At 42.8% G+C, this 22738-nt stretch overlaps 1 protein-coding gene across 2 annotated transcripts in view; it reads left to right on the plus strand.

Moving 5' to 3' along the window:
* Window positions 1-22738, plus strand: part of plpp3 (phospholipid phosphatase 3) — a 39936-nt gene that overhangs the window by 14010 nt on the left and 3188 nt on the right. Inside the window, exons 2-6 of one of the 2 annotated variants that reach the window (XM_023340028.1) lie at window positions 5482-5636; window positions 9854-9946; window positions 11147-11334; window positions 11432-11489; window positions 17250-17426. In XM_023340028.1, the coding sequence (XP_023195796.1) occupies window positions 5482-5636; window positions 9854-9946; window positions 11147-11334; window positions 11432-11489; window positions 17250-17426 (671 nt within the window). Of the gene's footprint in view, window positions 1-5481; window positions 5637-6097; window positions 6256-9853; window positions 9947-11146; window positions 11335-11431; window positions 11490-17249; window positions 17427-22738 lie in introns of both variants that reach the window. The other variant, XM_005795543.3, reaches the window with a different exon arrangement.

The following is a 22738-nucleotide window of genomic DNA, read 5'->3' on the forward strand; positions in this document are numbered from 1 at the left end:
AGAACCTCTAACCTACTCTACTAAATTTAACCCCAAAAGCCAATCAAAAAGGAGGCCCTGCTGGGTAATCCTGTCGCATAAACATATGCATGCACACACACACACAAGCACCGCTAGTAGCATACACATGCCCACAGTGTGCATACACATGCACACACAATACTATAGAAAGCCTAGTATGAACATGTGAGTGGATTTGCAGATGGAAAATAAATGCGGCGGTTTCACACTCACACACACACGCCCACCCTTGTGCACGCATGAAGGCCCTGCCGTGACCTCGGCAATAAAAACACTAATTCAAGCAGCCAAAGAGAAAAGCCTCCCTCTGACCTGCGGTATGTAGTGTTTAGCGGTCTGCAGTGGTTCTCCTCATGGGATGAAAGAGAGAAATGCATGTCGGAATCTGATAAGACAAATAGAACCTTTCCCAAACCCAACAAGCCACCCACTTTGGATAGTCACTTTCTGGCCTTCTCCCCTTTCTACCTCTAGGACCTCTGCAGATTTTTGTAGGCTCGAATTATTCTCAGGCGCCTGTTTTTGGCGTTTGAAAGCACCTCAGTGGCTTGATAACTTGTAAGGCTCATTTGCCCCAACAAGCACCTCATGTACAAGATCTCCCGACAAAGTGAAACAGAACAACACAAGTAAATGGGTTGAGAAAACGGTTTCCTCTTTGGGCGCAGTGGAACCAAAACTGGACTTCACCCTTTCTTTGGGGATTCCAAAAATGTGAATCATTCCTAAATGTCCCTGATTATATGACGGGGGTAGTAAAGTGAATGCCTTCTTAATTTAGTGATGGACCACAAGCCTTTGCCAACAGGCCTGCCCACTTCTTTCTCTTGTTTCTTTCTCTTTCCCTCCGACACTCCCCCACCTCTCGATCTTCCTCTGTTTGCGTCAACAGGACCCTCTGAAGGTCACTTGTCCTTTATTCTTCTGCCGAAAAAGGGGTCATATTTCATCACACCACTACAAACGTGAACAGATGATTCAGGATCTGTGAGGTTCTGTTTAAACATTATAAGCTGTCTTACTTCTTGTAGGTAACACTTTTGGTGTCTTGATGTAGTATAAATTCAGATTAGTTGGCTCCCCAGGAGGGGTAAAGCCAATAGGTGATTTGAGTGGAATCAAGACCAACCACCAAACTATCCTACCTTTAAATGATCATCTCATTTTCAATTGGATGATTATTTGAAGAGAATTGCATAATTATTCACGCAGAAAATGAATGTAGGAGGTTCTTCCTGTGGAAAACGTATACCTAGAAGAGAATATGTGAAGGATTTCTGGTCAAAACTGTTTTATTTATTTTTATACTGCTTTACTTTTTTGTTAGTACATGTTTCTAGCAGGAAGACCATCAGTGGTGCGCTGCCACCTATCTCCAATTTGTGTGTAAATAACAATCTTCTTTGGAAATAACCATGATATTCTCATTTTACAGCAGCTTAAAGGTGAATAAAAATAAAAAATTAGCAGAAGCTGTTTTGACGATTTTGAGACTGTAGTTGTTTCACTATAGTTTAGGTCCAGTTTGGTCACGTTAACCATTCGCTTCATAGTTTCGGACCAACTAATCTGGACCTAAACTACATGGAAACGTCAAGAGGGTTAAATATTGCCGGCATTACCTGTGTGTAGCCTGTTAACAGATCCCTGCGTCAGAAACACGCATGTTCCCCTGTCAGATGTGACAGAGTCAACAATATTCAGCAGGAAGAGCTTCATGGATGGACTGTGGAATGAGGAGAATGTCCACATAGCAGGCTGTTTTATTCTCAGGGTGGGGGGAATAAAACAGCCTGGCATCTCAGCGCTGGGTAGCGTGCAGACAGAGAGCCTTTCACTAATTATCAATAGAGAGTGTCGTGATGGTCGGCCGCTCGATCTCACTTCACTCTTTCAGTTGTTCAGCTCGTCAAAGGTTCCCATGGTGTTCTCCAATCGGCGAAGCCTTTACTTGGTTGCCGTGTATGTGCTCGCGGCTGAGTGTTTGTGACCTTTTCTTCACTTCTGCTTATTTGCATTTGAATCCCCCCTCCAGAAGTAGCCGAGGGACAGAAAAGATGGCGAGGGTCCAGAGGAAGAAAGTCCTTCGAGATTCCCGTGTGAGAAAGCGCAGTCCCATTTCTAAACTTCTTTTAATCAAAATACCTGCATATGCATAGTAGATGCTTTGTTTACGGTATTATTTGTGGCTACGTGACCCTGAGCCACAAGACACACAGGAAGATACAACCCATATCTGCTGTACAATCAGCCGATCTTAAGTTCTGTTGACCGTCCTGCCCTGCTTTGGTCTGCCTGAACTTCCACAGTTCTGTGCTCACCAAAAGCTAACCCTGCATGGTGTGTGGACAGCTTGGTTCTCAGACACCACCAAAGCCTGGCCCAGCCCTGTGTGGGCCCACCAGCAAGCTTACTGAAACCCTCTGCTGCATACTGTTTATGCAGGTGTTTGGCTGAGTGGCCATCCCGTCCATTTGCCCTTTGGTAGCCACCGCAGAGAGAAACATTACGGACAGAGATATTTTAACTTACACTTAGACGTCCAGGTATTTCTGCTCCTTTGTTACAAAGTCATCAGGGAGAAGAAGATGAATGTCTAGCTTAGTGTCAAGGGAAGTCAAAGCATCCTGGCATTCCAGAAATCATTGTTAGGTGTGTTTGTCGACTGGCTTTCTTTCTTCTTATAGAAATATTTTTGTTCTATTACGAGACCTTGTCTTTGGAAACATTTAGATTCGGAGATGAAGGGAAAGATTCATTTGCTTTAGGAAATATACCAAGTAGTTTATCCTTTTTAAAGAAGTTACCCAAAAACTACCACTTAAAATCTCCTTAACATCAACATATGCAAATTTGCCTCGTAGCTAAGAGTCTGTATGTTGAATCCTGTGCATGAGTTGGTTCTTCCTGGGTACTCCCAGAGAGAGTACCCAGTATTATGTAAGCCAAAATCGACCTAGAATTATGAGTCGGGTGCATGGTTGTGTTTCTCTGTGTTTTACCCCTTTGTGGTCAGTGGTCCGTTCCATCTCCCGTTCCACATCCACACCCGAGAACTCATTATCACTGGATTAGATGTTTTTTGTTTTTTTTTCCTTTTTTTTCTCTGAAGAGTTTTTGCGGCACTAGTGGCTCGTATTTTTTCTACAGTAGGCAGACAGGAAGGAGTGTGAGGAGAGGGGGAAGACATGCGGCAAAGGTCGCCAGGACCGGGAGTCGAACCCGCGACGTCCGCATCGAGGACTAAGGCCTCCAAACGTGGGGCGTGCTAACCCCCTGCGCCACCACAGCACGCCCCACTGGATTAGATTTGCCCATAACATCAGGTTTCACTTTATTTTCCTTTGGGCTTTAGCCACAATACTATTGACAGAGTCTAAGCGTCCGCTCACTGATGTGGTACACACCTGAGACAACATCTCCCCTTCTCTCCGTCGGTAGCAGGATGTGAGTCTGGGAGCTGAGAGTGCACAACTCACCGGCATGCTTAATGTGAAGTTCATCTGAGTGGTTTCTGGTCCGTGTTGTGTTTTTACAGAACAAACCAGTAACATAATCTTCCAGTCCGATCGCTGGTGTAGACGACACATGCGGTTCTTGGCCAAATTAAGTACTTTCATGATCAGATCTCTGACTTTAATTCTAATGTTTCGAAAGCCCCTGTGTGTGATTTGAACTAACCCCATAGCTGCGGGCAGACACTCTCTGGGCAGACATCGAATGTATATACTGGTGTGTCTGCGTGTGGCTCGTCGAGATGCCTTCGTGTCTTCTGCTCCCTCTGTTTTTATGAGTAACTACGGTCACACGCATCCACGCCAAAACATGTTCTCATGCGATAAATGTTCCAGACTCGGGTGGGCTTGCTTTTGTTTTTCTTAGGTTTCACACTTTTTAAATCCCTCATGGAAATCTTCTGAGGCCCAGGCCAAAGTTTGTTCGACTGTACGCGTTTTGCTTTTATTGGAGACATGTTTTTTTATTTTCTGCCAATTGGATGGGATTTTGGCTTAGTGCGTCCATTTGTGCGCGTGGTGTTGGTGTTGGTGCATACCTTTTCTTTCTTGAAATTTGTTTGAAAGAGGTTTTAGATGAAAATAAGACAAGATAACTCTCCAAATTAGTCTCCAAATTATTGGTTGGAGAAAAAAAGCTGACAGATTTGTTAGCATTCTTAGTAAATACTTAAAAAGCTTGAAAATAAATTCCTCTCAAGTCTGTATTTCCCCTTGGGATTTTTTTTTAAACTACAGCCTTTAATTATTGTACATTATTTCATTGGATAATAAAATAAATATCTGTTTTTAATCAGAAGTGGCACCATTATCATTATATTCTTTTTACAACCCCTTTCGGCCAATAGGACTGATTCTTCTGTAGCACTGCACAAAGTTTAAGAGAATAATGTCTCATTTCTTTAGACTATAGCATATCCAGAATCCTATCTTTTCTCCTCGGGTCTTTTCGCAGAAAAATAAAATTTATTTAACCGGCATAAGAGAAAGTTGATTTTTGTGTCTGGTGAACCATTTCTGTTGATTGCGCCACATGTTTGGATTGCTTTCAAGTTGAAAAGCCCAGTGATTATCTGTTTTTATCATTCTGCGAAAGGCGAGCAGCTTTGTATTTAAAATTTCCTGGTAATTCAAACTAATCGTGACACTCTGTGCCCTAGAGGGTCCCCAGGGCCTTTGGAATAGAACAAAACACAGTGTTCACAGTGGACACAAGGTGCTTTTCCAAATAGCCATCCTTTGTTTCACTTCAACTCCACCTGGAGTATTTGTTGTCAAAAAGCTCAGTCTTAGTCTTATCTGACCACTGTACGTGATGGCTGGATAAATGTGGGTTCTCATCCAGGCTTAGTGGGCAGCGGCCAGAAGAAATGACGCTGTGTCACGTCTCATTTATACTTAAGGGAAACAGAAAGTTGTGGGTTATTAACCAGAGTATCACAATGTTTTTGAAACAGACAAAAGACATCTGAAGGCGTTTTGCACATCCTCACCAGAGATACTTTGATTTCTCTCTAAAAGTCCTAGTGAACTGCAGCGCTCGCTTCAGATCATCTCCATCGAATTAAACCGTTAAGTTGTGGCTCAACTCGCGTGTCGACGAGCTACTGTTGTCCTAATAGGTGGGCCCGTGGGTCTGTTTGTTCAGTCAGAGGGGAGTGATCCTACAGGATCAACTTCAGCACTTAAATGGCTTGTCAACAATTGCAGCAGCGGAAAGTCTGCTGAGTCAACAGCTTTTTAAAGTGAAGCTCAAACACACGTGTGAAGGTTTTATGTGTTAATGTGTGTTTTAACAGTATCCTTTTCCCAACAGCTTACAGGTAAGTGGATTTGACACTGAATAAATTCCCTTTTAGGTGTGTCCAGTGCCAGACTTGCACAAAAGCGTGCGTGTATGTGTGAGTTCATACCTCTATCCATATGTGTGTGCGTGTGTGTGTAGCTATGCTGCCGAGCCTGGTTCTGCATCGTTCATCTGTTCGTCCATACCAGAGGGGGTTCTACTGCAGTGACTCCAGCCTGAAATACCCCTACAAGAGGAGCACCGTGCCCTCTTCAGTGCTGGTTTCTGTTGGTCTGACACTGCCCATGGTGTCCGTAAGTCCCCCCACTCGTGCCCCGCCCCGACACGGCACCGACCTGTGGGCTTTTTTTCTTCCTGATGCCACAAAGACCGACCGGCCGTGGAGAGCAATCGAAACAGAAACAGGGAGGGCTCGAGGCTCATGATGTAGCTGCGGAGGAGTGACGGTGCAAAAGTTTTATCAGATGCTCGTCATAAACTCCAGATTTATCCGCATACTTGGAAAACTGTCACTTCTTTAAGCCGAGGTGTCAACCCATGGCCTCCTCAAGCCCCACCCTTTTTCTGACGACCCATGATCCCCCTGGTGCCAGCATGCTCCCTGTGCTGCTCCTGTTCTGTCCTGTTTATGTCTGTGTCACTGACCTGGGGCGTTTATGCCTTTCTTTCTTCTCTCTCTCTCTTCCTGTCCTTCTCTCTCTCTCTCTCTCTCCTTCTTGCCCTCTCTCTCTCTTTCTTTGTGTCTTTTTTATAGCTAGCCTGCCTTTCCTGATCATTGAGACTAGCACCATAAAGCCATACCAGCGCGGGTTTTACTGTTCGGACGAGTCCATCCGCTTCCCCCGAAAAGAGGGAGAGACCATTAGTGATGCCGTGCTTTGTGGCGTTGGCATTCTTATTGGCACCGTCTCTGTAAGTCGACCCTATACCATCTCCCTTTGATTGCTGCTTCCTTCTTCTCAGACTCCTAGATTCCTCTCATGGACATGTCATCAAGCGTCTTAGCTATTTGTTATATAAAATTAAAAAGAAAAACACCCCCATGCAGTGCCTTGCAGATTACCCCTAATTTTTTTTTAAGTCTACAAATTTAAACATATTTGGGATTATATGTTGTGGACTAACACAAAGTAGCTCATAATTGTGGGGAGGAAACAAAGTATTAGACGGTTTTCAAAACTTTTTTGAAAGTCAGAAAATTGGGATTTGTGTTTTCATTCACTTTACACTGATACTACAAATAAAATCCAGAATAAAATTCAGAGCAAAGAAATAAAGCCACAAATGGCGAACTTGAAAGAAAACAAGTCAGAAGGTGCAAAACTTAAAAAACAAACAAACCTGGGAATAAAGTCATATTACTATGACTTATTCATGTAGTAATATGACTTTAGTCTCAAAATGTTGATTTTATTCTGATATTATCACAACTCTATTCTTGTGTTATTTAACCTTTTGTAATTGTATTACTTTATTCTCATAATTTAATTTTATTCTATTGTATTATTATTATTATTATTATTATTATTATTATGGCCCTAATACTTGTTCAAAAAAAGTGAGACTATGGAAGTTCAGCATCCAGCTGGACAACAATCATTAACAGCCAGAACTACAACGAAATGAATTTCTTAGTCAAAGTCAGACTAGGACTTAGAGTGCCATAAAAATGTATGCCACTCTATTCCGATTTTAATTCACTTCTGATTTATGCACTACTTTGTGTTTTGCTCTGTCACATAAAATCCCAATAAAACATATAAATGTGACAAACCTCTACAGGACACTGTAAATGGGTCATACATGTATCCCACCTCCATCTCTAGTTTGTTTTTTCACCCTTTGTTCTTCAACTGCTGCTTTGAGTCATTTTTTTGTTGTTGTTGTTTTTTTCAATACTACCTTAGTATCATGACTGGTTAAGTAGGTCAGAGGTAGTGAGATTAAAGAGTTGGGTGTTTGGGTATGTAGAAAGTAACTTAGATGACACGGACCAAAGAGATGTTGCTGGTTCCCTTGGTGCTCCATGCTGTACTTTGGTTAAATGCGATGTTGTTCTCTCCCATGACGTCGGAGCCTCACTAGTTGTGTTTCCATTAACCATTAGACATTTCGAATAGAAATTCACTTAGTGTAAACACTCCAATTTCGGGGAAAAAAAAAAAGTCTTGTTTTTTTATAAAACATTTTGGAGCTGGGATGAGATGGATTTTTGGTCATATAGAAACGAGTTTATTTGACAGTGGAAACCCTTTTTTTTTTTTGCATCACATGAGTCATGTGATCAACGACTGGCTGTTAATACTGGTGCAAACCACGAAGTAGACGACAAGAAGTATTTGGAGGATTTTTATTAATGACTTATCACATGAACAAACTTACTCACATGTGATTTTAATTGCGTTTTTTATTTTGTGGAAACACAGCAATTGCCAAATTGTGGAGGGGGTTCAGCGTTAGCGGAATATTGACAAAGTTTTGCCGCATTTCTAATGGAAACACAGCTAATGATAGCCCGGAGTGTCTCACAGCATGAAGCTGTTGCTGGTGTTGCTGCGTTCATACTTGAGTAAAGCGGAATAACTCCAGTGCCGTGTGAGCAAATTATGATGGGGCCAGGCGTAATGGAAATATCCTCTAATCAATTAGTGCCACATGGTTAGTGTAGGTGAAGTTTACAGTCCCCAGACTTAGGGGTTCCCAGGCTCAGCCGTCGCCTCACCGGCGTCTCGTTGTGATCTCCTTAGTGGGCACACACACACATTTATATACACTGTACCACAGCACCAGCTCAGCTCTTCTGCTTATTGAAAGCAGGAGCATAAGTGTGGGCTAGTTAGCCCCCCTCACATGTTCACATGTGGGCAAAGCTGGCGTGTCTCACACAGCTGTCTTCCATTAGAGGCGTCTACTGCCATGCCAGCACCGTTCCTGCTAACAAGCTTGCGCGCACACGTAGATGCGCGCATGTACACCAATGCGCTTGGTTTAGAAGAGCAGATTCCACTTCGGCTGGAACCGTAGGATGTGTCTGCTCCTACACAGCCAGAAACCGAGGGGATAAACCAGGAGTAGTGGGACTAGAAGAAGAAGAGGAGAGCTCTGAATGTAAATGCTGAGAATCCAAATAAACTAGTGTTCACGCTTCTAATCTTCCACTCTGATCAGAGCAATTCAGCGGCACACGAAGTCCACCTTCCTGTTTGTGTCTGCTGGTTCTGAGTCACTTATCTGCCCACACAACGCTGAGGAAAGGCTGGGATATCGACACTAAAAACTTAACAACATAACACTCAATAGCAGGGTTCATATTCCATTAACCTAGTTTGTCTCATATTCAGCTTAAAAAGAATTTCATAGGAACACAATTGTATAAACTCTCTAAAGTCCTGGAAGAGAGAACAGATGACAATGGACACCTTTTGATGTCTAACTAGCGAGAATTATCATTTAGTTTGTGGATCAGAAGGACACAGAAAAGAGAAACTGGGCACTTAAAGGGGCAGTTTAGTTCAGGGGCGTTTACAAGGGTCATGACATTTTACCTCCTGTAAGTAACTCTTATTGTATCTTCATGTTGTACAAATCCAGATTTGCTCCAAAAAGAGGCTGAATCTAATGGCCAATTGCCAAGACGAAACCCACACCTTCTGTTTTAAACACTTCTAATCTCAAAAACACAATGGTTTAAACAAACGGTATTTGTGAACGCGTAATCGTCTGTGACATTTTCAGTGGGTGATGACTCACGGAAACACTACGATACAAACTCCTCATAGTGTGATTGGCTGCGAAGGGAGAGTCAAAGTGCCAGAGCAGCAGCTGTCTGTTGGGATACAGGTGGGCAGGTAAACATTTTCATAAGATGAAGACCTGTTTGGAAGGAAAGAGTAGCCAGTCCGTAGGTTCCTCTGGTTGGTAAGGATTTGATTGATGTCTCTGTGCTTTGAGCTTTGGCTCGTCTTGAGTCCCCTTAGAGCAACTAAGGTTCTTTCCATGAGGCCCAACGCTACTTAAAACCACCTGGCTAGAATACCACAGAAATCACGGTATGGCCTGCTGGACTTGAACTATGTAGCAGATGACATATCGTAAACCCTTTTTATATCAAAGACTAGTCAGACTGATTCATATACCCTCCCAGTCATAGTGATTTGTTGAACTTTGATCATTTTTTCCCCCTTTCACATCTGAGCTTTTGATATTGTGTTTATCATTATGCAAAGCCCTTTCATTCTCCATCTACCCAAACTGCCTAATGGAAAGGCAGGCCATGCTTAATATATGTGTTTTTTTCTGTGTGCATCTCCTGCTGTTTGTTCTTTACATACCGTCTGCTAAATCTCACTCCCCATCCTGGAAATGAGTTTGAATTTTTTATTTTTGCATGAATCGTACTAAAACATTAACATGTTGTAGTGTCTCATAGTGCCTTGCATGTAAATCCATTCTCTAACTGTGGGCTTCACAAGCACCCGTCTTACCGTCATGACCAAATTGTTTCTTTTAGATTGTGATCGGGGAATGCTTCAGGATTCACCAGCTGCACGTGGGAACCAAGTCGTTTGTTGGGAATTCTTACGTGGCGGCGCTCTACAAACAGGTCAGCTCGGGTTTTGCTCAAATGCCATTCACTGAACTCCCGTCACACACGGCATCTTCTCAGCTGCAGATCAGAGGTCGGATGGTAATTGTGCCACTGAGTCAGAGCAAGCTGCAGCGGTGGTGGTGCCAGAGGAAGTGAAATTACAAGAACAATGCAGTTTCACGTTTGTCAGCATGATTGCTGCTTTGATTAAAATCTTAACCTTGTTATTTTGGGTATCTTCAAAAGAGTCTAAGAAACATTTGCATGTAAACAAATAGATTATCTGAGGACGGCAATGAACCATTTATCGATAAAGTGATAAAGTTCCTAGCAGCACATTAATCCCCTGCCAGCAGAAAGTCTAGATACTGGAAATGAGAAACCTGCTTCTGCCTTCAACACGCTAAGAATTTATAAACTCTCTCTTATAAATCAGTTTCTTAGGAGGGCCAGGACTTTTAACACATTAATTTGGGTTATTTAGTTACATAGAATTTAACGTGCTAAAAATGTTAACACAATTAGTTGCTTTTTTACATACGAAAGTTCAGAGTGAAACCTTTGTCTACACGTGTCATCAGGTACGGCGATACATCAATGGGCGACAAAAACGCTTCTCTTAACCAACTGGAAGTTAATTCTTGCTTCCTGAAATGATCTGATGGGACGCTGGATAATGCTATTGTTGTGTGCACATAGTTGTTAGCCTCTCATGGAGGCTAACCAAGCCTAAAATACCATCCTAATGAAAACATCAGCAACAAACAAACAGCAGCAATCACAGACTTCACCAACGCTAAGGTCCGCGGGCATATTCCACATTTCTACGGAAGTGATTCTTGAAAGAAGCTGCATGAACGATCCGGGATTCATGAATCGCTTGAAAACTGAGTGGGTGTAACTGCACTTTACACCAAATCCGATTGCTGAAAAACCTAAATAACAGATTTAAAACAAAAAATATGTTTGTTGTTGATTTCGTGGGTATATCTATTAAATAATTTAGCAAATAAATGTTTTGTGAATTGAAAATGTTGCAATGTTCCAACTAAAATGCAAATAAGTACAGACCTTGCAATTGACTCGATTAAAAAATTTGAATTGATTCCCCTGTCTTATTCTTCTCAGCGCTTCTACTGTGTTTTAATTTTTGTGTTTTGCTCTACCATGATGCGTTACGCATGTATCTGACCCTCACGGCGCGTCATCTTGCAGATAGGCGTGTTTCTGTTCGGCTGTGCCGTCAGCCAGTCATTCACGGACATCGCCAAGGTGTCGGTGGGTCGGATGAGACCCCACTTCCTGGATGTCTGCAAACCGGACTTCTCCACCATCAACTGTTCCCTCGGATACATCACCAACTACACTTGCACCGGGGACGAGAGTGAAGTGCAGGAAGCCAGGTGTGTAAAGACGCGGCCATGCGTTCACATGAAGGCACTTCTCGAACAGCCAAACAGAAAACAATGGGCCTAAAATAATCTCTTTCTCCCTCTGCAGGAAATCCTTCTTCTCAGGACATGCCTCCTTTTCCCTGTTTAGTATGCTCTACTTGGCTGTAAGTAATCATTATTTTCTCTCACGCGCTTGCGGCCTCATTGGCAGACAATAACAGCAACAAAGCATTGCATTGTTAAAAGCAGTCATGGGAAGAAAGAAGGCTGGGCTCTGATTACGGGATTCCTCCTTTTAAAAACGGGGAGTGGGGAAATATTGTTTTGATTCTTTCATCACTTCGTCTCCTCCCTCTTTTTTTATGCTCCCTTTGAACCCCGAGGAGACGAATGAGTGTTCTCCACCTGTTTTTGTTGGGGCAGCTGCATGTTCATTTCCTGTTCTGTCCCTTTAACCTTGTGGGTGTCAGGTGAGACTTAGAGCTTCGGGGTGAATCATGCCTCTAATGGTTTTAATTACAGTCCTTTGCCGAAAAAGTTATGCAGCTTGATTTATTTATTTATTTTTTCTTCTCTTGTCACCTGAAAACTGCAAAACTTTTTCCAGGGTTGGGACAACCTTAAACATACAGTCTGGGCTACAGTTAGATCAAAGTCTGAACTTTAACTAGCCCAGTGAACGTTCAGACTTAAATTCAATTTACGATCTGTGGCAAGAGAAGTTTGAGCATTTTTTGCTGCAGGGACTGCTCACACTAAAACAAGAGCTTGATGCCTCCCGTCTCTTTTGTTCCTACGTTTATACAGCGATTGTTTTAAACTCGCTTTATGTGCCTACGAAGTGAAGACATAAAGTCAAGGAAGCGGTCATTTTGCCAATACGCAGTGAAATTTTAGCTGGATCGCCTTTATTGCACATCGGTGAAACTACAGAAACAGAGAGTTTGGGGGATGAAATTCAGTTGCTTGCTGATTAAACTCCAAAGCAAAAAAGGCAAGTGTGTGCCACTTGATACCGTTGTCATTCGGCTGATTATGCAACGCCAGCAAAGTCTTGACTGGTTTGCGGAAAGCACCAAAATGGGAACGGAGCTGATCAACAGGGATGCCTCTTTTTTTTTTTTTTTTTTGCAGTAATTGATGCAGCCGATGCATACATGACAAAATGTTACAGCTTGTCGTGCCGTGGTGACAGGCCAGCCCCCGGTTCTCACACTGGATTGTCATTTGGAGTTTTGGTTTATTGTCGCATATCGCCATGGAGAGGCGGCTTGTTGTGGGCATTTCCCGGCCTCTGGGTGAACCTACAACCACACTCTGGGCAGAGAGAGGAGTAGAGCTAAATAAAATGTCAGGAGTGGGGAAAAAAAGAGCAGGGAGGGATTGGAGATGTGCTGCATCCAGGCCGCAGCTTAACACACTAGTCAGACCGATGCTCCAGATGTGGCAAACCCCAGGACTCTGGCCAGAGGAGGTTGGTCTAAACAAGGGGATGGAGAGCAGCTGATGGGTGCAAATGAGAGCCTGACAGTTTTTAGAGAACATTTCAGTGTACATAACCCAACCAGAAAAAAAAAAGAGCCAAGAGCGAAGGCATTCTTTGTGGAAACAGGAACTGGCTGGATTCTTTTTTGTTTGTGCCAGCTGAAAACCAGTCATGTGACTTTAGACCCGGCACCCTCTCTCGTGAAGTCAGCTTAGAACAGCTTTCTTTGGGTTTTCATAGTGCAGCTTTAATTCAATATGCAGTCATATGTAAAAACAAAGCCCACCCTGACGGTTTCCAAAGGATTTAAGAGGGAAAATAGTAAACGGTGTCTGTCTCAGATGGAGTTTACTTCCAAACAAGCTAAAGTACATAATAGAAAAAAGTATTCCCAACAACAAAACATTCACCACAGCAGCTAATCTTCCCAGGAGTGGATGTGCCAGCAAGTTCGTCCCAATTTCAGACCCTGCAGAGCTCAAAGAAATGATAAATAAAGACCCAAGAGCCACAATTCAGACTCTATGGTCCTCAGTTTGCATGTGAAATATTAAAGAGGATTAGAGCACACTTAAAGAGTTGAACAAGAAAACCCCAATTCTTCAATAAGGCAGCAGAGTTTAGTTTCCAAAAATGCATCTGAAAGAACAGAACAGATCACAACAATGTGAAGAGCTGAGAAAGTTGTACAGAAAATGATTACTTTGGTTTATTGCTGCTAAAGACAGCTCTACAAGCTGTTGGATCACGTACTGTACCGTTATATTTTGAGCACTATCTATTTGATCTTTTTTATTTTTTTAAATATTTGACATGATCAATAGCTACAACATCCACTTTATTCCCTAATTAAGCTTGCCTTCTTAAGTCTCCCTTACAGCTAGAAAATATATAACTGTATTGAAGTTTGTTCAATTTGTGACAATTCAAGTAGAAAAGTGACAACTGACAATTTTATAAGCAACATGCTGCTTAAAGTAGTTAGGCCTGTCGCCATAACAAATTTTGCTAGACGATAAATTGTCCCAGAGCTTATTGTGATAAACGATAATATTGTTGTTTTGAGACCAAGTAATATAATGGTAATAACGGCAAGAACACGTTTAAATTCTAATAAACATTTAAACTCTGGAACTGGAAGACATTTGAAATATCCAAGATAAATAAAGAAAACGACAGAAACAACAAATAAAATTAATTATGAAGTCCCTGTAAACAAAATTATCTTTCAAAAAAAAAAAAGGGGCAAGGTGAGACCAAAGCACCAGACTGATGACTTTTATCGTTCAGTTTTTGGTAAAAAGAGAAAGAAAGGAATAAGAGTAGTTACCAACAAGCAGAGGTTTAACCAAGAAACTGTGTTCGAGTCATTACATATTAAATGTTTTGGAATATGCCATGGACCTGCTCTTTTGCTGCATCTTTTTTTACTAGCCAGAGTCACTAGTTGCAATATTCCTCCTTGCCGACTACTTATTGGCAAATAAAACATTTTTTATACCCACTTGCATTTATGCTATTTTCATAATAATATTATGAAAATAGCATAATTTCATAATAAATAATAATTTTCAGAAGTGTCCCTTCTGTGAATTGGCTCTGGCAAAGCACACAATCAGTTTTGTTTTGTGCTCAACAAAAACTCCCCTCTTCCTACCAGCACAAAAAAAAAGAAAAGATGGGTTCTTCCCCTCATTCTTTCATCGTGTTTTTGCTCAGAAAGCGTCAGTCATTTCCACAGCGCCTCTCTGTGATTCTGAAGCTTTTTGCTTCCTGTCAGGCCGCCATGGTCGGAGTCGGGCCCTGCTCGGCTCATTCTGAAACGACACAGATAACTGGCACAGACCGCACGGCACGGCGCGCAGCAACACCACAGCCGCAGCTAGCAGGCATGTGCGTGTATTCGGCTGGCTTGCGTTTTCTCTCATCTGCACGCAACATTACCATAAGTGCATGCCATCCGGTAGCAAACGGGGCCCGTCGTTTGTCAAACAGGAAACAATATTTGCGTTTGACATGCGAGCGGCTCTGTTATGTTCCTTTCATCTCAAAGCGAAGAGAGGGGCATGTGAAACGAGTCCGCGTCCTCATTCCTTCTCGCTTTGTTGTGTTTGTTTGTGCTTCTCAGCGCGCCTAACACTTTGACTTTGAGTCCGAGCGGGAGAGGCCCCTCAGGGAGCCGGTCTCGGCGGAGGCCGAGCTGGATTCTTTCGGAAACCGCTAGACTCTTTGCCGCTCCCAGGTCCCCGGTGTCATGGGAATCTGCCGGGGCTCCTTTTGTCGCGTTTTACTGTCGCGTTCCTCGGATCTTATTATTGGAGACAAATTACTGGAGGAAGATTTGGAGTTTTAAAAGGGAAACGTTTTGGTTCAGATGGTCGTCGACTCTCTCGCTGGCTCATCAGGACTTTCTTTCAGCTTCTGCTGAATCAGGCTTTTAGCTAGGCTGTCTGGGTCTACTCACTTTAGATAAGGTGATGTTGTCTGGCAGGTCAGTGCAAGTCTTTGTTGCAAGGCATTATTTCTTTCACTTTTAACCCCCGACGAAGCTTTCTTGACTTCATAAGCCGCGGGTGGCGGGAAGCTCTGTGACTCAAGTCCTTATCGACAGCCCAGGCCCCTTTACCTGACAACTGCAGTAAAGGAAGCCTGCAGTCTAAACATCCCAGGGAGAAGGAGACTGAGACAAGAAGGCATGGGAGGGATTGCTTCCTCTGTGTCTGGGAGCAGAACAATAATTTTGTACCGGAGCGGAAATATGTGTAAGATTTACGGCCACACCTTCAGTGCTGAGAAAAGTATTTGCCCCCTGACAGAGTTCTTCTTTGTTTCCTTTACAACTTAAGGTTTCATGTCACCAAAACACATTTTAAGATCAGACAACAAAACCCTGACGAATGGAGTAGGGTTGAAACGATTAATCGGATTAACCGTGATTAATCGGTTATTGAAATCATCGCCGACGAATTTAGTAAACGATTAATCGTTATCTGGACTATCCAGATTTTAAAGAATGACCATTTGTTGAAGGAACAACATATTCAGGGCAGTAATTAAGCATTCAAGATAAAATACATTCTGTTGAAAAAAACCCCAAAGCTATTTAGCACCTTTTTCTATCCAGTTAGTTAATCAGTTCATAAAAAAGATCAAGTGTGCAGATTAAAGAAAGAGTTTCAGACAGTAAAATATTTATTTTCTTATTAAAATGTGAATCAAGTCATTTGTTTATTTGCATCTTTTAATGTGCTTCTAACATTGTACAGGATGGCTTAAATGAAAAATCAGCAGAATTTGCTGTTATTTTTCATGCAATTAATCAATTAATTACAAGAATAGTCGCTCGAGTAATTGAATGCTAAAATAATTAGTTGCAGCCCTAAAATGGAGTTTTCAAATGTTTGAATTTTATTTGATAAAATAAAGAGAAATCTAACTAAACCAACCACTTTGAGAATTAATTGTGTTTGACCACATCTATTTTTGAAAGCTGACCTCTGTGTCACTACCCACACCACGGCCTGATTACTGTCAAACCCTTGGGATCAAGAAATCACTTAAATATATCTATGGGTATGAAACTAAAACGGCTTTTTAGAAAAGAATCACACCTATACGTACAGGGAGGTGGTAGTGTGATGGTTTGGGTCTGGAATCAAGACGTCTGCCAGAAAACCCTGGAGTATTTCCCTGCACGTATTGTAAGCTAAGTAGATTACATGACTGAAGTAATGAGGAGTGGGTTGAGTACTTGAAATTGGCTTAGGCCGACTTTCGCAGGAACTCTGTCTACTAGGTGTGAGAGACAGGAAGCTGAGGGCATGTCTGTGTGCAGAAACACAGGATGTCCACAGAACCTGGGTCGACCTCAAATCTCTACATTTTAAGTGAATGAAGAACAAAAAAAAAAGGAGCTAGGAATGTGTATGTTTTGCACTCAAGCAAGTGACTGAAAGTGGCCTTGAATTGACTTGTTCCTGTTTTGGTTCCCTTCAGCTTTTATTTTGACCCAGAGAGGAGTCTATGGCTGGGAGTGGGGTCAGACGGAGGGGGACGCTTCCATTTCATATGCAGTTCACACCCAAAAAAAAAAAAGGCAGAGAGTTCATCACAAGTAAAAGCGCTGCTGAAACATCCTCTTTTAGATTTACATCAATGTGTGTGTGGGGGTGTGTGAGTGTGTGTAATCCATTGGTTCCCTGTGGTTGTGCTGTTTTTACAGCTGCGATGTGTAACCATTAATCAGTCATGTCCGGACCTCAACCAGTCAGGCATGAGCTTGTGTTGTGGATGTGTCTCCCCTGCCCACTTTGATTCAGTCTAGACCTCTCAGACTGTAATAACACACACACACGCACACACACGCCTGCTGCAGGTGCATGGATGAAGAAGGACTTGAATAAAATGACACTGATTTTCTTCCTCTCTCTGTCTCCAGTTCTACATCCAGTCCAGGTTCACTTGGCGCGGCGCTCGCCTCCTCCGCCCGTTGCTCCAGTTCACCTTGGTGATGATGGCCTTCTACACCGGATTGTCACGCATCTCTGACCACAAGCACCACCCGACCGACGTGCTGGCGGGATTTGTGCAGGGAGCCCTGGTGGCCTACTGCATAGTGAGTCTACACCCGACACAATGCACGCTAAAAAAAAACCTTCTGCTGAATAGGAATGAAGGCAAACTTAAAAGAAAGTTGGGATTTTATGAGACACGAAATAGAGCGAGGAAGTCATTGTTGAGAGAAATGTCTTTTTTCAGCAGAGGCAGAAAGGTTTGTGGATGGAACTAGACTCAGGACAAACCCGGAAGAAAACCTTTTTAAAGGTCCCAAAAACATAATTTTCACTTTTTTTTTTTTGTTCAGATTTTTGAAAACAACATAGAGCTGGACAATAAATCAACAACAATATGTATCGCAATAAACAAGTGATCGATATCAATAGACATTATGTCCAATAGCGTTCAATAATTTTACTGAACTCCTATCCAGAACCGCACAGCATTCTGGGGGATGTAGGCAGAGGAAAGGTTTTAGCCGCTCGGCCCCTCACAGCTAGCAAATCGAGGTTGGTGGCACCAACTAAATCGCTCGCTCTTTGGTTACCTAGCAACAATCTGTTAACAAGTTAACTTTCAGCCGTTTCAAGTTTCGCCACCATGACTCCTAACTTCTTAAAAATAAAAAGCGACGCAGTGCAGTGAAAACTGCGGATAACACAGGAAAGGTCACGCTGCTACTTGGCAGTATTTCAGATATTTAAAACAAAAAAGAAAATACAAATCAATAATTATCGTTATCAAATGATGTGAAACACTGATATACTGGTGCATTTTCAGCCGTATCGTCCAGTTCTAAAACAATGCATCTTTTCCTTTATCTTCACAATTCTGCACAAAGTATGTGGTTGTAACAAAATGTGAAACATTTTTCTTATATACATATATACTTTAGCAGGTAGTGAAGAGAAGAGAGGCCCGTAATGACTAACACATTGGTCTTTGCTCAGGGACGCAGACACTCCAACCTTCCTCCCTGCTAAAGCTACATATCATCGAAGTGGTTTCCAGATGATGTTTCTAACCCTCATCATTACTCTAAGCTCACACGGAGCCAAGGAAATTTTGAAAATGGGTCAAGAGAATGACGAGCAGGGTGTTAAAAGAGAGAGAGGGTGAGTAAGAAAGAAGGGATTAGGTTTAGAAACCAGAACGAGGCTGGTAATTATTTTTTGGGGGAAGGGGAGGGCATTTTTTTAAAATTTGGTGGCTCTGGTTGTATCAATATAGCAGGCTCTGGCTACAACTACGCTGCCTCTGGCAAAAGACGGGAAGACGCACGAACGCAGCCCCGGCCGCTCTCACCTTTGCGCCCGGACAAGGGATGGAGAATGTGTAAAGAATTAGATTTTGTAAAATCGAGGGAGAGCTCAGCAGTGGCGCCTGGGCAGATGTTGGGATTGCACGCGGTGCGACGGCGTTCCGGTGATGCCAGGGGCGGGGGCGTTAAAGGATTTGTGATCAGAAACCTGAGCGCAAAAAAAAAAAAAAAAGAGGCTCAAACTCCGGGAAAAAAAAAAGCCGGCGATCGGCCAGCTGGGCGCAGCTCGGGTTGACGGCGTCGGCCTTGACGAGTGAGAAAATGACGTTTTTCGGAGAGAGGGCACTGAGTGTGTGTGAGCCCGACCTCCGAAGAGGCAGGCCTGGCAAGAGGACTGAAGGGAGGGAGGTGACAGGAGAGAGGAGCCTTGTCTTCATCTTGGCTCGGGATGAGTGTGTGGGTTTCTTCTGAATCCACAGGCCTCCCCGCCTCGCAGTGAGACAGCTTAATGCTGTCTCACTGCTTAATGCTGTCTCACTGCATTATTCACATCCGCACACATGTACAGGCACGCTGTGAAAGCTGAGGTTGATCAAGGCGGAGAGGTTAGCTTTACAATCCCTGACACCCCCACCGCTCCCCCCCCCTCTCTCAGATTGGCCCCGGTCTTTGGAGAAGCACACATCTGTGAGCACTTTAGCGCGGCTGCGTTAGCCTCTTGGCGAGCAGCGGAGCAGAAAGGGCCTGACAGGAGATGAGTGGAGGCCTGACAGAGGAGGTGCAAGCGCTCAGCCGCTTAGAAGCTCCCGCCCTGAAGTCCTAAATCAAGGTGTGAACATCTTTAGATCTTCAGGTGTTTCACATGTTTCACCCCGAGTCTGTTAAAGTGAGAAATGAGGAACTAAAGCGTGAGTTCACACCTCGAGATGCTGCAGAACCCAGAAACTGATTTTTTTTTTCTCTTAACGTCTTCTCTTTTACTTACTGCATGTGCATTTAGTGTAAGATGTTCTGTAAAAGTAATACATTTTGGGGGGAGATTTTTTTTTAGATGCAGTTGTGACCTGGATAAAAAATACCCATCTCATTATGCAAATTGTCACTATCACAAACTTTTAAAAACAGCAGCTTTGACGGTTACATATAAACGTTGCATTGTTAGAACAGCTTGATTTGCTCACTTTGTGGTTTCCCTGGGATTTTCCCAGTTGAATGTCGGTACCAGGATTAGCATAGTTTTAAGCTGCTTTCCTTCACATTTCCACTCGATTCTCATCCTCTTTCAGTGCTCCATCTGGGATTTCTCCCATTGAGCTCAATTTCTTCTGTTAGCGATCCGCCTGTCCAATCAGCAAGCAGAAAGAGAAGTTGTGAAGTTGCTCCATATCAAAATAAACTTTCACTGGAACCATATGATGGGAAATTTTTTAAACCTTGGTATTCTTCTATACACACTGGTCTAAGGTAACCAAGCCTTAGACCAGTGTGAAGGTATTTCTTGCCGAGTTTGTGGTTGAGAAGAAATACACTCATAGGTATTTACATGCATGTTTTATTCTTAGAGACGTGGTCGTCACTGTTGGGCTTTACAGTCCCTAAATGTAGTGCAGTCACGTCCTTTGTGACTCAAGCTTTCTCAGTGACTGGGTTAATTTTACTGATGGTTAGAGGTCTATAGGTAAAGACTCATTGTTTGTGCTTCAGGTGTGAGGCAAGAAAGTGCTGAGTTGCTTTCTTCAACTGGATGCGTCATGATCCCACCCTCCACCCCGGGCGTGCAATTGTCTGGGTGGCAAGGACCTGTTGCCACTGGATTTGATGGTTTTTAAGTGCCTTTCGTTCAGATTAAAGCACAATTTTTATATTACTCTTTTCATAAGAACACAAGTATAACAAGCTGATGGATACAGTCATGTCAACTGTAGTTTTTTAAATATTATATTGACTCAGTAAGAGTAACAGCTGGGATATGTTCGGTTTTCCCCCCATGGCGGTGGTAGTTTGTAACAACTGGAAATATGTGTTAGTTTCAAATGTTGCCTTCCTTGTAAGCAAAAGGGGAAGTGTACAAGCCTTTTTTTAGCCATCTGATTGGCAGCGTGCAGCAAACACAGTCCTTACATGACGTGAGAAATCAAGCCACTAAAACTGCTTCTTGGACATCCCATAAAAATAACTTTACAACTGAAATAGATACTTTGTTACTTTTGAAACCTAAAATGTTGTGTCAAAGATCATTGAGCAAGTTCAATCCTCTAGCTTTTTGAGCAATACATTTATAAACAAATAAAAGCTTGGTTTGAGAGATGAAGTTCATTGCAGTGTTGTGAGGTATAACATTAGAGGCTCCTTATGTCTCCCACATGGCACTTCTAATGCAGAAACTATTAGTTTCATGTTTCCAGATGAGGAATAAATAATTTGGTAATATGTTTTTGTATTTTCGCCACATTTAAGGATCAACAGTGAGACACACCTGGCATGCACTTTAGATTTAGACCTTGGATTCTCATTGAATGATAACCTTGACTGAAAACACGACACATGACGAATAAGAAACCCAGATGGTCTTATTCTTTTTTTTATTTGAAAAGCAGCAATTATTCTGTCTTCTGATCAAATAACTTAATACGTTACCCATAACAATATCGCTTTTACATAATCTTGTTATTTTAGTTTGATACATAAACTCGATACATAGACTTGTATAGTTCCCACACCAGCGGTGTTTTTTGGCAGTAAGATATATTCATTTATATTTGTCTGTCAGGCGAGGAAACAGTGCGGTAGCCGACTGAGAGCAACAACTGGGCCAGGTTTTATGTGGGTTATGTGAAAACAAGTTCACAGTTTTATTCTCAGACACACGAATGACCTGATTAGTTATTTAGTTGGGTTTTTTTTATCATTATTATTATTGTACAGTCCCTAAAGTTAGTGCAGTCACATCCTTTGTGACTCAAGCCTCTTGAGGTGTCTGGGGTCATTTTTAAACACCTAAGCAGAGCCTTTCTCACTCATGCCTTTAGAGATTCATCTCTTGTGCTCCAGGTGTGAGGCAAGAAAGAGCTGAGTTGCTTTGCCAGACAACAATGGGGCAACAGGGCTGTGCATGCCTGTGTCAGTGGCAGGATGTGGTGTGGTCACGATAACCCCCCTCCAGCCTGGCAGCTGGGGAGCGATAGGTTGGTGTTTTGGTGACGCAGCAACTGCGCCCGGCTGCCATTGGACGCCGATGGGAAACGAGCGCGGAGGGTTTCCCATGCGGGCTGGCGTGACTCTGGGAGATATGAACTCACATCCTTTCCGCTCTCCTAATCATATCATAATATTCTACATGGGACACACACACACACACACCAACCGCCGCATAGTGAAAGAGCCCGTTTAGGGAAGTGTGACAGCGGCTGTGTGTATCTACAGCTTATCTATCGCTTACTGTTCTCCAGCGATGGTCACTGCGTGGTCAGGAAATGTCAAGCTCTCGCAGAAAAGGCTCCCTTTGTGCTGATCATAGCCTTCAAAATGAGATGCTTGTAGTCAGAGTGTATAAATACATCAGTGACCACATGTTGAGCAGTTTTCCAGAAAACAATGATGGAAGTCAAATTGGCTCCTCGGGGTATTCCCCAATGTAGGAACGGCATGTAAAATCCCTGTTGGATTTGTCCGCTGGCATCACAAAGCTGGCTGTCCTGGCAGAGTGTGAGGGTAAATGCCAGGCTCTACCCTCAACTTCTTCAGCTTGTTTGAAGGAAAAGCAGCTCCACCGGCCAGTTCTTTGTGCCTGGCCAAACCACCGTTTGTCATGGGTGACCCCAGGGTAGAGGGCGTGGACGTAGGAGTTCACTGTTAAAATGCTTTCACGCTTCCTGTCCATGCCTCGCTGTTTTCGTGTTTGACATATGACGTCACTGAGATTCCAGAAAGAGATTTCATTTTGGATTTTAGCCCTCCCCTATTTCTCTTTGTTTGTTCATCAATGCCAAGGAGACTTAACTCATGCGCTGATGTAAAAGTTACCTTTAGTGACATGTCATGATTGCCAAAATCTGATATTTTAGAGTGAGTCACACTTGACTCACTGTCGTATTACTCAGACTTGAACT

The sequence above is a fragment of the Xiphophorus maculatus genome, chromosome 9 (genome assembly GCF_002775205.1).
Source record: "Xiphophorus maculatus strain JP 163 A chromosome 9, X_maculatus-5.0-male, whole genome shotgun sequence".
Taxonomy (NCBI): Eukaryota; Metazoa; Chordata; class Actinopteri; order Cyprinodontiformes; family Poeciliidae; genus Xiphophorus; species Xiphophorus maculatus.